This window comes from Pleurodeles waltl, chromosome 8 (assembly GCF_031143425.1).
Source record: "Pleurodeles waltl isolate 20211129_DDA chromosome 8, aPleWal1.hap1.20221129, whole genome shotgun sequence".
In the NCBI taxonomy this organism is placed as follows: domain Eukaryota; kingdom Metazoa; phylum Chordata; class Amphibia; order Caudata; family Salamandridae; genus Pleurodeles; species Pleurodeles waltl.
The window spans coordinates 539,081,597-539,098,945 of NC_090447.1; the positions used below are offsets into that span (position 1 = coordinate 539,081,597).

General features: G+C 39.1%; 1 protein-coding gene across 32 annotated transcripts in view; it reads left to right on the top strand.

The window, feature by feature from the left end:
* Positions 1-17,349, top strand: part of MBNL2 (muscleblind like splicing regulator 2) — a 563,412-nt gene that overhangs the window by 474,761 nt on the left and 71,302 nt on the right. For 16 of the 32 annotated variants that reach the window (XM_069204579.1, XM_069204575.1, XM_069204570.1 and 13 more), the window contains 2 exons: positions 13,310-13,363; positions 14,025-14,178. The exons of 2 other annotated variants lie outside the window; for them this stretch is intronic. In XM_069204579.1, the coding sequence (XP_069060680.1) occupies positions 13,310-13,363; positions 14,025-14,178 (208 nt within the window). The remainder of the gene's footprint in view (positions 1-13,309; positions 13,364-14,024; positions 14,179-17,349) is intronic. 14 more of the 32 variants (XM_069204591.1, XM_069204585.1, XM_069204590.1 and 11 more) reach the window with 1 other exon arrangement.

Genomic DNA, 17,349 nt, shown 5'->3' on the forward strand with positions numbered 1-17,349 from the left:
AAGTACAGAAAGAAATGTGGCTGCTGCTAGCTGGGAAGCACCAAGATTTTAATCCAGTCTGAATGTTAAGAGGCACAGCAAATTGCATGCGCACAGGTAATGGTCAAAGAACTGGCAGTGAAAAAAGACGTGATCAGCAACATAGCCCAGTAACTGTTAGTTTACCAGTGAACATGCAGGCTGGACTGTGCCACTATTTGCTCTGTAAGCACAAAGCTTTGACGTTCTGTTGACTATTTCCCATGATCCGTAAACTGCCTAATTTTGAGTGGTTGAGCCTTCATGTGGATGTCTTTCAATTTCGTAGTTCTCCAGTTTGCCTCAGAGCAAAACATTGACATTTAGGTGTTATTTCTGGGCCTCTGGGCGTTACCATAATTTCTGCAGACACTTTGTCCTTTCTGTGGGTTTCTTCTGACTTCCTAATACTGGGTAAGGTATTTACTATCACAATATTTATTTTGCTGCCCGTTTTAGAATGAAGTCCTATAATGAACACTGTTCACTGTGTTTTCATAAAAATGCTGTGCACATACAACAGCATGTGTTAAAATTCTCTTCTTCTTTCATTACTTCATTTCCTCATGAAGTCCACTCCAGATTGGCAAAGACAATTCATCTGACCGCAGTTTATACACGGCTAGTGGTTTACTTGTGCAGATGGTTGCAGGCGGGGGGCACCGGTGAGATATTCACCTCCCAAGGTCACGTAATTGCAGATCTTGTGCCAAACAATATGCCACTAGTGTGCCTGCAACCTTGATTCTCGAGCCTCAGCTTCCACTATGGTTGCTTCAATTCTAAATCCACTATACCAGGGTGCAGGTTCTCTTCGTGCCTCCACATCTGGAAACCACATCTAGGATTTTTCATAAAAAAAAAAACAGTTGATAATTCTCTCTGTACACCTGCATGCATGTAAGCCCTTAATTGCTGGAGAGTAAAATAAAGTTCCGGTCAGAACTGATCAGCCAGAGTTGAAACATATGAACAATGAAAACACCATTATCCTCGAATGATGGTGTTACACCTATGAGAACAATGTCTGTAGCATTTTGGTTTCAGCCAGTTGACTTTGTTTATGCAGTTAATGTCCTAAAGGTAGGAGTGTAAAACAAGCATTGGTTCCGAAGATCCTTCCAGTATCTGTAGGCCTGAGGCCTGTCTGATCTTCAGCCATGTTCAATAGCCTTAGTTACTTGCTGGTACTCTGAAGCTGGCTCCTAACATCATGTATGGTTTCTTGCTTAGAAAATATGTGTTCTCTTTTATGACAATAAGTTGATCCAACTTAGAAAACATTAGTCACAGAACTTAGCAGCATGGTCCACTATACTTCTACTTTCCAAGGTTTAAAGTAATTCTCTGTGAATAATTTGAAGTAATTAGTGTGAGTAGCATTTCATTAAAATCAAAGTTTAAAACCTAATAGTTTCAGAATGTTCCCTTTTGGTGAAACTGCTATTTGAATAATTTGGTTTAAAAAAGCATTTTGTTTGGGTTATGATTACCTTATCCATTACCCAAAGTCTGCTACTCACCCCAGACGTTTTAATTGTAAAACATTTCCTCTAACCATTGAACCGTTTCTAACCTTACTCATAGCACTTATCTCTTACTGCTTACCACTGGTCCCTTTCAGCTAACTGACCCCTATTACCTAACCCTTGCCGCTAGTTCCTGGTGTGTAAGCCTTAATCACTAACCCAAATCCCAGTTCTCAAGTACACTACCTTAGAACCCCTGCCGTTAGCTCCTAATCCTGTCTATATTCTGTTTTGAAACCCAGTTGCCTTGTCACTAATTGTGTTTTCTTCCAAACCACTTGGTCCAAAGTATACTTAATTCAAATAAAAATATTTCAAACCAATAACAGATACCTGTATAAAACAGCCTTTAGATAACTTTGTCAGTCAACCTTTTATGACTTAATCCAGTGTATATGTAAATAGCTGAGATGTCGTTTGTAATGTTTAAGCCATAAACCTGTGACTTTTCCACATGTGCCCATTGTCTTGGAGATATGAAGAGCTACAGTTGACCTAAAATCGACACATTCACCATGTGCCACTGATTTGGTGCTAGCACTAAGTGCATCTTATTTTGATTGTGATGGTGTGGTAATTCAATGTTTAATTGATGGTTTTCTTGTCCTCCTTGAGCAAACATAACGTCTATGGGTACCCAAATAGGCTCATATGATGACAACTAATGGAGAGAAACTTGTGAGAGAACAAATAATTGAACTATTAACCATGTTCTCCCAGTAAGTACATTTCTGTACACATTTATGCACCAGAATATCATGGCTTTCTGAGTGACTTTTCCATGTTCTCAAAAACATGGATGTCATCACCGGTTGAATGTGTTTTCGTAGAAAAAACATTTAATGGCATACCATTACTGAGAAACCATTTAATCTAAACGGTTTAATGGAAGTTGTCAGGATGAATGGCATTTACCATTTCATAGAAACCAATTCATAGAATGTCTTTTTCTTCCAAAATGGTTATTGCATGCTTATTCTTTAAGGTGTAAATGAAATGGTTGCAGGTCTTTCAGAAAAGTTTTTGTTAAAGGTATTTATTTCAGATTTATTTATTTTATATTGTCATACAATGACTTCAGATGCTTTTAATTTACCAAACTCTAAACAAATGCTTCCCCACACACAAACTACACCTGTTCCTGACCCCACCAGCCAGAACCCTGAAAGTCCTTTTTAACCTTTAAGCTCCACCAGTCCTGGTACCCTAAAACCCCGTCACCACACCTAAACTCCACCAGTCCCTGAACCCTTAAAGCCCTTCTACTCCTAAACTTTACCCATCTCGAAGCCTAAAACCCCCTTATTACCCCTAAACTCTACCCATGTTTGAACCTTTAAAACCCCTTCCATGCCTAAACCTTGCCCATCCCTGATCCCTTAAAATTCTGCACCACCCCGAAAATCTTCTCATCCCTGAACCTTAAAAAAAACCTCTCAGCAAATGTGAAAACTACCCCTAAAACTCCTCTCCACCCCTAAACTCCTCCCATCTCTGAATTAAAAAAAAAAAAAAACCTCTGTACATATAAACTCCACATACCTCTGGACTCTTAAAACCCCACTCCACCCTAGACTCTACCCATTCCTTAATACAAAAAACACTTCACCCTCCTAAAACTTTTCCCATTGCTGAACCTTAAAAGCACTCACCAGGCTTAAACTCTACCTATCCATACAACCTAAAAAAAAAAACTCATCACCTTACACATCACCCATCCCTGAACTCTAGGAAACCTCTCACCACCCCAAACTCCGCCCATCCTTGTACTCTAAAAACCCATCATCGCCCCTAACCGTTAACCATCCCTGAATTTAAAAAAAATCCCTCACTACTCCTAATCTTCAACCAAGTGTGTAATTTTCGATGTTTCCTCAAAATTATCTTTCCTTCTGATTTTCGATTTATTTAGATTTTCGTAAAAAATTGTCTTTCCTTAACATTGGGCTTCTATGATTTGGTTTACTCCAATGTTGTTGCTCAGTTTTTATTTCTTCTAATAGTTCACATACATCAGTCATTGCCATATTTGGCATGCCTGAGATGCATGTTTCTGTGCTTCGGTAAAGGTTGTCATGATCCTCGATATGGCAGGCGTTATTCAGTTGATTGGCACCCACTGAATAAAATAGGCTTTATACACAGCAAATGTAGGGGCCTATTCACAAGGTGCATTTAAGTATATGTAGTAGTAGTACAACTTGCATACTAGAGAATGCTATTCACTAGCTTATGGTTAGAGACCACTTCTTCTCTTATCTTTTCTTTTATGACATCTGCCACAGTGGCAGAGATTTCCGCACTCTAAGCCTAAGTTTTTGTGGTAAATGTGGGAAGGACAAAGAGGAGTAAATGGAAGGTATTTACTACAAAATGTAAGAGGATTAGGAAAGAGTTACTGAGGGGCGTTGGGGAGGGACAGGCTTCTCCAAACACCCACTCACAAAGGATTGAGCATATTGCTACTCAAAACCTACACTTCTACAGTTTCAACACACTTAAATGTAACAAAACAGTAGTAAATGTACCCCATTTAAGCCTTAAAGTAAGTCCTGTACCACACATGGCCACTCGCAGGTACTGCAACACACTCAAAGAAAATAATGGCAGAGACTTAAACACTTTATAGCAAATAATGTAAATGAATAGATCTGTTCAGGCTTTTAAAATGAAATATATTGTTTGATGTTAAAAAATAGAATAAATATTAAATAATTATTAAAAATGTAATGAACTTAATTTAAAAATAAAATTTAACTTTTAAGCTTTTGTTAAAATGTAAATTAGTTTTACTAATAGCGTTTAACAAAATGCAGTATCTAATGTATCTAATAAATGTTGTTGTTGGGATTTTTGTAGTTCTCTTTTGGAATATATTATTTGTATATTTTAATTCTTAAATTTTACACACATTTAATTTACTGTGTTACTCTGTAATATGTTTTTTGAAAGTTCATGAACTTCAATATTTCATCTTACCTTTCCCATAAGGGAGCCCTTGGCCACAGTGGTGGAGAGCTTCACCTACATGTGAAAAGTTAGTAGTAGTATCATTACACTCATAAATCCTGTTGTAGCGGGCTCCACCAGGGGGTAGAGACATTTAAGTCTACCCTTGGGTGTAAATTTCCACTCTGAAATGAGGACTAGCAAAAAAGTCGATTCCTACCTGAGTTTTCCCATTTGCCACCAATGCAAGTATCCATTATGCCAGTAGTTGTACTTTAACAGTTATCAGTCAAGCCACCACAGATTAGCATAAGCTTTAACAGGCATTTGCTAAGCGTATGCAAGAGCTATTGGCATTGCCAATGTATTTTAGCCATGTTGTACACCGGCGTGGTAGCTGTTCTGCCTGGTTAAATGTTGGCTGTGTAGAGGAGAGTGTTGTGGAGTGGCATAACATAGAATAACATGCTGTAGTGGTCAGTGTAGTGCCATACTGTAATGTGCCTTCAAGTAGAGTACAGCGTCATAGAGTGGAGGGGCAGGGCACGGAGTGTCATGGATGAGTGTGTCAGAGTGGAGTGGAGTGGTTGTGAGTGGATTGTCAGCGGCATGATGTAGAGTGACGAAGTGTGGAGTAACATAGTGTGGTAGCGCACTGCCATTGCAGAAAACACATTTTCAATCGAAATGGCCATTACGTTTGCAGAGACACAGTTTTACTGATAAAAGTATACAGCACTCAAACGCTAATGTGTCGAAACCCCATCAACTACTGTACTGATTTGTTTGAAAGTAATAAAATATTTGTTTTCACCACACATCAGAATTACAAAAAGTACTTTATTTGGCTTTCCTAATTCCGATATATTCTGAAGTATCTGCACATTTCATCTGCTGACATTTTCGTTTTTTTGTGCGCTGGAAAAAAGCCCTTGCTTTCGCAGCAAAATTGTCACATATATCCTCTTACCTTGAAGTCAGAAAAAGAAAAGTTAGCACCAAGCTTTCCCCCGAAGGCAAAGACTAACACTTGAACTCTGTGTTTGAATGCACAGCAAATGTGACAAGATAGAAACAAGATTTAAAGGCCTGTTTACCGAAAGTGAGCACTCATGGAAGAATACAGTAAATAGGCTCTGCTCCACAGAAGGGACAGACTAAAACCAAGCCCGCAAATAGAAAGCAGGCAAGTGTGAGTTACTGAAACACAAAGCCAATGATAAGCAATGGGTGGAATATATTCCCAGGGAAGCTTTCAGAGTGTCCCAATATAATGTTAGCAAACCACACAGCTGTCCTGTCAGGCAGACTTCAACCTAAAATGTGGTTTGACAAGTTCAGCAAAAACTTGCCGTGAGCACATCTTTTTCTGTGCAGCATAATTTTTCTTGAAAGTTGTCTGCTTGTTAAGTACCCTGCTAAATTTATTTACAGGTATTATGCAAATCTTGTGCAAACTGCTGCAAAGGCCACACCTTATGCAAACACAGTCAAAATAGTGCATAACAAATAGTAATAGAGAGCACTAAAAACTCGGGACTTTGCTGACTACTTTCAGCTTTCAGGCATCCAGTAGCCGCATAGAAATTCAAATCTGGTTTTTATAAACAAATCGGACTGCCTTGTTGCTTCTTCTAGAAAAAGTAGACCCTATTTGTCATTGCACCCATTTCTTACATTCTTTAGCAGACCGAGTGCTTTGTGGATTGTGACAGCACCACTCTAGCAATTAGTTAATCAGTGCTGTTGTGGTCATGCTCGAACATACCTACAATGGGCAGGAATTGCTCTATTTATTCCCTCATTATTAAACTCATTCTTCTCGCAGGTTTTTTTTAGTGATTTGTTGATACTGTTCTGTCAGACCTTTCCAGCACTCTTGATACTGTTTCGACGTAGTGCTTTGTTTTTCCAATCTCCGACATTTTACTGGAAAGTATGGAAATTGAACATTTCAGATCTGGATCCTGGTTCAAAAACAATATCAGATAGTAATAAATAAAAATTATTGCCAGACAGCTTGTTCTTTAGGCCAGGTGAAATGTGTTGGTTGCTTATTACAATTTTCAGTGAGCTTGTTTACTTTAAATGAAAAGTCACCTTTGCATTTGTCATCACTGTTGGAGTCTTAAAGAATTTTCAAGCTTTGCTAGCTTAGAATTGAAAATATGCTCACCATATTTTGGTGCACGTTTGTTGGCTAGTGTGGATAGATTCCTCTGGTAATGGCTACTAAAATAATCCCTTACAATGCACTTATACCAGTCACTTTGAGGATGAGCCACAATAAGCATTTGGCCTTTTATACCCCTCCTTGTGGAGTGGCAGCACAGTACCTACATGACAAATGGTACAGACAAGCACAGTCTCCAGTGCACACCACAGTTATCCTGAGGTTGATGTTTACTTGTGATGGACAATGCAAGGAGAGCCAGGGCTGCATAGGATGAGGAAGTACTCTGAAGCGGCACCCTCTCCCAGCATTGCTAGCACATGAGATCAGGGATGTCATTGCTTAGGGTGGAAGGGTGCCCCCTAGATGCTGAATAGGGCAGATTGTCTGAAAAATTCAGAGGAATTGTTCTTTGCAAGATCCTCTGACAAGTAACCAGAAAAGTCTTAGGCATGTCAATTGGATGTTTTCCCCTTCATAAATGACCCTAAAAATGATTTCCCCAAATTGTGTAATTCGCCTCACAGAAATGCAAATCCCAGAAAGCGCTGTATGCTACATAAAGTAGCTGTTGGGGCTTTCACCCCATTCTCTAGTTATACTCTAGCTGCTCTTTACCTTCCACCGTCCCACCATCTCATCTGATCATGTCCTCACACCCTTGCTTGCTTAACCTAGTTTCGTATACTTTTCTGGCTCCTACATACTCCCTGTACTTGTTTTCTCTCTCAGCTGACCTCTTATTGCTCTACCCCATCTCTCCTTTTTAGGTTGAGATTAAACGTAGAACCTCAAGTATACTTTAGTATACATCTCTGTGGGCTTAAATCCACACCCTTGCTTCTCATTTGCTTGTTTCAGTGTCCTTTAAAAATCCTTGCTTGCTAGTGGTCAGTCCTGCCTCTTTGTCTCTCCTTTTCTCTTTTGTTCCACACACAGAACAGGGACTAAGTACAGTATCATTCCACTTTGTTCTGTTTATCTGTTCGTGGGGGGGGCTATTTTATTATTTTTTCCAGCTTGTGTTACACAGTGGGGGTTCAGGTCCATAGCTGCTTGCATTTTATTGCAGCATTCATCCATCCCAGTTCCTACAGGCAGCTTCCACACTTGGCTTGGAATGGAGAGCTTTAATTTCCTCATCACTTTGGTAGCTGGAAAAGACCAACTGCTGTGCTCCGATCGGAGCTTCTTTGAGGGGGGTGCTCTCCTACTTAGTGACTGCGGAAAGTGACTCATGTTGGCAAAGGTAAATAAACTTTGCTATTTATTGTTAAGGCAGCGGGTGTGTGCTTTGAAAAGTGCTTTTGTTTATTTGTGTGAAAGGTAGAAGTGCAATGCTTTTTTTAAGCATATGAAACGCGCTTCTACCTTTCGAGTAAATAAAGAAATGCGTTTTTAAAGCGTGCACACACTTTCTTCACAATAATTCATAAGGCTTATTTAAATTTCGCCAACAGCCATGTATGAAAAAGCGACTTCAAACATTAGCGGCCTTCTTTTACCTCCAGCTGCAGTTACCGCTGTGGGCTTGGTCCAGCTTGACTGCATTGGTGTGTAAACAGCTGAAACCTGCTGCAGCTGGGTTGCTGCAGGCTTCCCTCGACTACAAGTGCAGGGGTCTCCTTTTCACAGTAGTTGGCATAAGTCATTTTTCTTCTAAAATCCAAGAGTATTGTTTGTTATCTGTTGTGGTACAGGGGCCTGCAGGTTGCTACGTCAAATTTCCTTGTCCTGACTGCTTTTATTTAACTTAATGCAGTGCAGAGGCCTGTGTGTTTTGTGTATTTTAAGCGTCTTCAGTGCTGGGCCTGCTTACTTTTGTTTTACTGACTACCTGCACAAGTGAGAAGGACCCTGCTTGGCTAATGTTATCCCCTCTCTGTGCTCTGCATGGATATAGTGGGTTATGGTGTGGCCCGCATTTCTGTTTGTTAGCTGTCGGGCTGCTTTGGAATCTGCCGTTCTAACTACAGTGACTACTTTCATTATCCTAATGTTGCTAGAGAAGTTAGTTTGGTAGAAATACATTCTTTTAGTAAACCCAACCACTGTGGTACGTTTTAAATCCAGAGTTTGTACTTCTCTGGCCCAAACACACACAAAATATACTGCTTACTAGCATCGATGTTGTGATTCTTGCAACTTGTAATCCTCTCTGTCTTGCGTAACATTTTCATTAAACTGATTTTCACATGTATGATCGGTTGTCTGTGTATATGTGTATGATGTAAAGTGCTGACACCATACACTTTTATAAGGAGCGCTATAAAAATAATGAAACACATGAAAGAGAGAAAGTAGTGCCCTTCCATTTCAGGTGCTTCACAGCAGTTTCAAAATATTCTTACTGTTTCTCGTTGCTCTCATGGGTGTAATTTCTGGTATCTGTTTCCATGGACTTCATAGCTTGATTTTACTTCGAGAAAGTGTCAGTCTTAAGTGTTACACATTAGGTCGTTTAATGTCACTCATAAGTAAACAAACTTTAAAAGTGTCACACGTAAGCAGTCCTAAACCTTGGCAGCTACGTATGTGTGTCTACGTGCCAGCAGTCATGTGTCTGAATATGTATGGTTGTTTGTATATGGGACTGTTTGTATGTGGCCTTGAAGACTCTTGTGTCTGTGTCTTTGTATTCCTGTGCAATTGGTTTCATTTCTATGTGACACTGGCTATGCATGTCCTGGCAGAGAGAACAAGTTTGATCGAACATGGCATCCAAATGATCACCTCCCTTTCTCTACCATTGTGAGATGCAGGTTAATTTACAATAAGGGTTCACTTGAACTGCTCTTGATAACTCACAAGTTAGCATATCAAATAATTACCCAGAGGATATAGTTTAAGACGTGACCCGCATCAAGGGTTTCCTCTTTCACTGGCTTATTAATAGCATTCTCTGACTTTCAAGATTGACTGTCCAACTTGCTTTTAAAGCATGCCGTTTTCAAATAATTTTGCTGCAGTCTCAGAAGAGGAAGGTTTTTACTGACGATTGAACTTAATTTATAAAAAAAAGTGTTTCCCTATGCATTTCATTCAGTTTCTTAACTCTTGGTTGATTTGCTCAGGCATGTGGAATTGTATATTTCGACTAAAGTCAGTGGCTACTTGACAAAGAAAATAATGGATACTGTCATCCTTTTTCCCAGTGTGAGCTAGGTGACATGGATGAAAAGTGCATGAAGTGTGCCTTTAGCGCACCAGAATAGTATGAGGTAACTTAAAATGACAGGAAGAAATAACGCATCTCCAGTTTTCATTCAGATACATTATATTAGCAGTAAACATGCACAACAAATCATTACAGGAGAGTTGCATTCTGCAGTTCTAAACGCAAAATCAGAAGGCAAATGGCATTTGGAGAGAGTACAGTTTTGCTACATGAAATTGAAGGAGAGCGGTGGTTGACTCTGGGGAGACACAGACATAATAAAAACTAGATGTCTGCCAGGCTGAGTGGAAGACTGTATAAGGCTGAGTTTAAAGTCTTTAAATGAGCATGACCCCAAATGTAAAGTTACAGTTAACCCAGTTTGGTTAAATCTGCAGTTTTAACAACTACAGTAAACTCACTTGAAGGTAGAGAAGGCTTACTTTTTTTCCTCTCAAAACACTTGAGAGCTGCTAACCAATAAAGTCACATATCTACCATTGCCCTCTCAACCTGCTTTAATTTGGCAGGTGCTGCTCCCTTTTCACCCATATTCACCTTCTTGACAAACTCAAATTATCCATAGACTCCATACCACACCACACAATCCCACGCTACACAATTCCACCCCACACAATTGCACCCCACACAATTGCACAACTAACAATTCAACTCACATAATTCCACTCCAAACCACATTCATCCACTCCAAACCAAAACACGTAGATAAGACATTGTTCTTTACAATGCCAATAGATCTAACACTCGCAAATGCGAGACTGATTGCACTGCAAATGCTTGTTCTTGTTTCATCCTTCCTGCTTCCCATATTTTCACTATCGCATTCCCCTCTTACATGTCTTACTTGTTCTTGTTCCTTACACTTTACCGTTCAGCCCCTCTCCGCTCACCACATTGTTGCTCTCCTCCCCTTCTTCCATCATTCCCTCTATGGTCCCTCCATTCCTCCCTTAAGCTCTCTCCCAACTAATTCTTGTTGGCTGAAGTTAAGGTAAAACTTTTATGCGTATTTTGCTACTATGTAAAGCGAAAGTATACCCTTTGTTGCCCATGCACTGTACAGATCTCTAAAACAAATAGATGTGTTATCGTCTGGTTTATAGTCTTGCTCAACCTTCAACAGATTCTGACCAATGGAGTTCAAACTCGTGCATGCGGTGCATCATATAGTGAAGGTCTGCTTCTTGTTAAGAATTTATTTGTTTTAGTCATATCTCACTCAAAGCTGTGTAGCGTCCTTTCAGTGAAACATTTGTAGTTGAATAGAATCTCTTTTTTTGGCATGTTGCAGACCTTGTTCATGGGCGATGCTGGCGTGGAAGATGGGTGTGAACTTTAGCAGGATTATCCTTTTGAAATCCGTTGTAAAGTCAAATATGGTGTTTGTGTTTTTTATGTCTACATTTCCAAGGAGGTGGCTTTGAGTCCAAAGGCTATTCTTGCCTTTGGATCGATATCATAAGATGCCTCCGTTTTGCTACAGACACTAGCATACTCTAACCTGTAATTTGAAACAACTGAAGTTTGTACCCACCATAGCCCTCCAGTCAGTATTTGGCACGACGGGTGTGAAATGTTGCAACAGACATGGTCATCTCAGTATCGTAGAGTGTATAGACCAATTTTTAATCTCGTGGGTTTTCATGCTGGACCACATTGCTAGGGTTCAGAAACTGCATGCACACTACATAAGGTATCGTTCTGGTGTTTATGAATCGAGTGAGTAGCGGCCTATTGGGAAGACCTGAGTAATTCGAAAGCATTTTTATCCTATTTTTTAAAACCTGCTCAAATGAATGCCTGCGTACACGTCACCAGGTTTTGTCTCAATTCATCAGTTCTTAACGGTGAAAGATTTAGACCCAAATGGATGGTATAAGCAGTATGCCAAATAGCCTGTTAATGTCCTGTTTTCAATTTGTGTACCCTGTGTCCTCCTGCTTTCCCTGCTCACTCTCATGCCGTACCCACACATTTGTCAGAGCTGAATTTATTTCATTTTTTTATGTGCTTACCTACTTGTTGTGCTGAGGGGTCGAATAGACGGGTTGGCAATTGCCCATATGTAGCTGCGCACACAAAATGATTGTTTTTGCATTTCAAGTTCTAAATTTAAAAAACAGCAATTCGGCATAATTGTCATCGAATTTGTCTTCTTTTCTTACTATAAAATGAATAGGGCAGTTAATGTTTTTGATATTTAAAACGTTATGTATGGTTTGTAACTGTGTTTCAAGTTAGGCCGTTCTTGCATTAAAAAATGATACTTGCAATTTTATTATAACAAGCCACCCCTAAATTGTAAGCAGGGCATCCAACCAGACATTTTTATTGGTCTGAATTTGCTCCTCTCAGGCCTTCAGGTGGGTGGGGGTCGCCGTGTAACTTTCGCTTTTGAATTAGAGGTATGGGGAAAGCAGGTCAAAAAACTGAGCTGAGATACTATATGCAATCTTCTTGGAGATGGACTTTTTCTGTGAAGATTCTGATCCCGATGTTCTACTATAAACCATCTCCACAACCTGAACTTTAACCCAAGTAAGCCTAATGTACATTTACCTGTAATGTACATATAATTTTTACACGTCCTCCTTCTGTGCCTTTATACTCGGAATGGTCATACAGGAAGTACCCTGTCACTGAACTGTTTACACTGTAGGAATCCCCCGCCAAACAAAAAAAAAGACCTTCAGAAGTCCTAAGGAGGGCAAATCAGACCTAAAATGTATGAGGCTTGGAGTTGCTCTTTAAAGTGCACTGACAACTATTTAATAGCTAAATGGTTTGGAAAGTTATTGATAGAGAACTAGTCCAGTTTTATAACTTAATGTAAGTTAAAAAAATATATATATAAATCAGCTATATTGCACAGACACATTAGTAATGCATAATTGGAAGGATGTAAATATTGATATTGTTATAGTTATTATGGAAAAGCGAAGAAATGAATGTGTTAAATCATTTCAAGTCACTTTTTATTTATTTCTACTTCATTAGTTGAATTTTGTAGAATTCATTTGTGCATTTTTTTCTGAATGTATAGCCACCTAAATTATCATCAATAATGTTTGCTGGTTGCGCTTTGAATTCTTTGCAATTCTTTCACGTTAGGAAAATGCTTTATGGTGTCTGCTAGCTGCTATTTAATTAATTTTTCCTAAATTTCAAACATCTGTATTTTACTCTCTTATATGCTTTTAACTAAGGTATAGTAGATGCGTTTTTGCTTCAGTACTAATTAAAGGTGTAATATTCATTTCTTTAGAAAAGCATTTTTGTTGTTGTGCATGCCTAGTGTTTTGTATGTTGTATATTGCATTCAGAATATTTTTTTCCTTCTCACCTATCCACAATGCAATGCCGTTCCCATGATGCACCTCTGCTTGCTGTTTACCTGTATGTTAATTCGCTTGAATCCCATTGGCCCACTGCCATCATGTGCTCGCTGCCTGTTATTAAAAGACTCAGTCGACTGCCAAAGCAATGAAGCGACCTCTCGAAGCAACTGTAGACCTGGTACTTTGACTTTCACCTTTTGCTTTGCATGTAGCTTTTCAAAGAAGCAACTAATGAAATCTCTAATTGCTTTTTTAACATCAGTTAAACATTATTTTTATGTATTAATAATGTATGGACAACTCCTGTGCCATATTTAGCCATCTCATTTTCCATATGTAATATATGAAAAATTTTGGTTTATTTTCTAACATGGCTTCATTATAAAATAGCCTATCTTGAAATTAGTTACAAAATTTACATTTGTAGTAGAAAAAATGTTTGAAAAATAATCAGGCTTAAGATGTATTTTTAATTGAGGAATGATTATAATTTGAACGGTTTTAAAGATGACCGATGTAGGTGTTGAAATGCAAATGTTTCATTCACCTCAAGTATTTTAAGCCGTATTTAAAGCTGATGCCTTTTTTGTTGCTTGAATGCTTTCCTTTTCTGTAGCTAAGGCTTTACAACTTTAGGTTTTAAAACCATGCTTTTGCTATCAATAACAAAACCTCACTCATTCTACATCGCTACAGTTTGGGTTAAGGTGCATGGCAAGGCATCTTTTTAATTGTTATCTATGACGTATACCACTGACACGTGTACACAAATATAGAATGATTTTGTCACGTTTGTTCACTTTACTCTCTACAAGCTTTGTTGAATTCCTTGCTTACAGGCCTTCCCTCCGGGTGTTCTTCATTCTTTACCAAAGAGGCAAGCCCTTGAGAAAAGTAACGGTGCCAGTGCGCTTTTTAACCCCAGTGTCTTGCACTATCAACAGGCGCTAGCCAATGCACAGTTGCAACAAAGCGCAGCCTTTTTTCCGACAGGTATGTCGCACAGCACTTTCATAGACATTGGTGTAAGCTGACATGTTGAATGTTTTACTCTCCAAAGGGTCATTTCTGCGTTACTTCATTAATACCTTTAGTCCACTTTTAAAGATGCAGTTTCTTACCCACCTTGCATTCCGATTCCAGATATGCATTTTCCGTGCACAGGAGGATATGATTTTAGGGGACACAAAAAGCACGATATCGCTACTTATCAGTAAATGGCGTTTTGGTAAATGTTTCAGCTTTCCTGCCATCTCCCGACATGCAAAAACCTACATGGCCCAAATGGGGGCAGCAGAAGCATGCTATTTGCGTATAAAATGGGTTTTTTCAGTGCATAATCCGCGTATTCTTTAAAATTCTTAATTTTGATATTCTCCGTGCACCATGGGAGCACGGGTTTAAAAAAAACATGTAAATGCTCAATCGGTGTTATTTTTTTTTTAACTAAATCAGCACCTAGATATTTCGAAAACTGCTCTGTGTACATCCAGTTGCATGGCCCGTAACGCAGGTGGCCATGATGAAATTATCGAGGCTCAAGACTTTTCACTCTCATATTAATCTCATTTGAACTTGCCTGTAAATGGTTTTGTAAGAGTAAGACCATTAATAACAGCCAAAATCGTACACATTTCATCCAGAATCGTACACATTTCATCCAGAATCATGAAACAATATTATACAGCTGGCCTGATCCAGACCACCATTTTTACAGAAGCTGAAAAAAAAATAAGCCCAGCAAAAATAATGGAATTTGGTAAATAATCGAACGTCACAGATGTACATTAAATTAAAAGGTGTGATATTATTCAGCTCATGAGTCTGCAGGTTTATAAATGGATATAGTTGCTACAAATGTTCTTTATTTCACTTTTATTGACTTTATTCAAATGAACTATTTAACCAGAAACAACCGTTTCTTAAAACAAAAAAAGGGCATTAATCCTGTCTGCTATGACTATTTGGCAATCCTCATATCTACGCCACAGTTTCTTCCTTCCTCCTGGCAATACTATGCCTATTTGTTGTGCTTTCAAGTAACCTTTTAAGGTCTGAGCTTTTCCTTTACGTTGAGTGGGTAGACATTTGCCCCAAAGTTATCAGGCCAACTGCACACCTTTTCTAAGTCATTGCAATTTTTCTCTCTTGCTGTTAACGAGAAACTTGTCCGGTCTATTTCCCAGGCAATTGGAGACTCACTTGTCCTTTTTTTAAAGTTTTTCTGCAGAAAACGAATGAGGCAAGCAGCAACTTAACTGTATGACTCAAGCCTCCTTACAAATCCCATAGAAAAACATTTATATTTTCAATTGGTTAATATCCCTGGGTTCAGGCATTTCCATCTATAGCTCACATTTGAGTTTTGACCATGTTATGTACTACAGATCACTAGCCATCAACTCCACAGAGAACTTGCTTGATCGGGCTTGTATAAGGTTAAAGGTTTTCCTTGTGGTGGCTGTCCATCTTAGAAGGCTGTGCCAGATTGAGGGACAAGTCTCCCCGTGTCTGCATTAGATTATTATTGGACTTTCTAGGGTTGTCCTTTTCTTGCTCTTCTTGGAGGTGTCTTGTGTAAGAATGCTTTCCATAATCGCCTGGAGGGGGGAATGCACCGGAACATACTTCATTACAAATTGCTGAGTTTCGCAGTTCTCCATGTAATTACATGAGCACCATTAGGAGGGTAGAAGGATCTCACATGCACTGGTTGAATGCTTATGTTCTTCTTGTTGAGTCTTCCTGAGCTTGTGAGAGCTCTCCATGTAGAAAGCACTGCTTCCTCTAGTTTGTCTAAATTGTCACCTTTTTGGACATGTAGTTCTCAGACTATGCTCTTACCATGCATTGTACCGGATCCTCTTATGGTCACTAGTGAAAGAAGCAGCTGTAATCTGTACCAGTGCCCCCTAAGTTAAACATTCTGCAATAGTGCAGTGGACAGTCTTCATTTCCGAACTTATTGGTTCCAACTAATAGGTCTGGGCTACAAATGGACCTTTGATGAGCCTTTACATAAGAAACTTACCCTCTGCCCGAGGTTGTGTGGCGTTCCTATCTTCAGAAAATAACTTCTCACAGACCGTGCACATACGCAGTTTGGATTGGTCATTTTGCAGAAGTTAAGTGAATTTTGAGTACTTTGAACAATTAAAAAATCTTCTCAAAAAGAGAGTATATGAGACAAGGCTGTAATAGTGAGGTAAACCCCATTAGACTACTTACTTCTGCACCTGGTACCCAAAGACGTGCCTTATCACTTTGACTGAAGAAGGTTTCAAAAGGAATAAAACATTATTTCTCTGAAGCCAGGTAATTCAAAATCAACTGTTGTGGATTACAATTCAACCTTCAACCTGCGTGTTGGCATTTCCACTCCCTTGCCTATGGATAAAACCTTTTCAGCTAGGTTTGCAAGTAGTGTCTAATGTCGGATTTACTCTTAAGTCTTTGTTACCCTCAAAGAAACTATGCCTACCGATCAGGATGACAGATACTTTGACACTCTTTTGGAAGGGTAGTAATGCTCTTCATTCTTTGATTGGTATTTGCTCTTAGCTTGTAAGGAAAACAGCTAAAACATGATTTTACTATGTTATTTTAGGGCAAAGTAAATTTGTTCTACTTGTATTTGCCCTTTCCTGTATCACTTCCTTCATATGAAGTATTTTGCACATGTTTTATTTTGAAGTCTATAATAATTATAACTAAAATCAAATCACGTTGGTTTGTGTTGATTCCTTTTCTGCAGGCAGGATGTTTCATGATCACAGTAGACACCACAGTAGACTTATATGTAAAGGAAAACATTACCTTCCTCTTGTCAGTGAGAGTAGACCTAAGAGAATTGACAAGAATATTTACTTGGCGTCAAATCCATCACAGAAGGAAACTAAAATGTTGGATGATCTATCAGTTCTGGACTCCACCTTCTTTACGACATCCTGTTTTGAAGTGATCGAGTCAAACCGTGGCTGCGTACTTCGAGTTCCTCCTCATTCATACTGTTGGCATAGAAAACCCTGGAACTTGACATCTGTACATGATCAAGTTGACTTGTTTTGGGCCACACCATATCTGCCGTGTATGTTTGAAGAGTGCACGACTCGGCCGGTAGGTTTGCCTGGTGTCTGTAGCAGGGGTTGCATGGGCGAGGCTAGT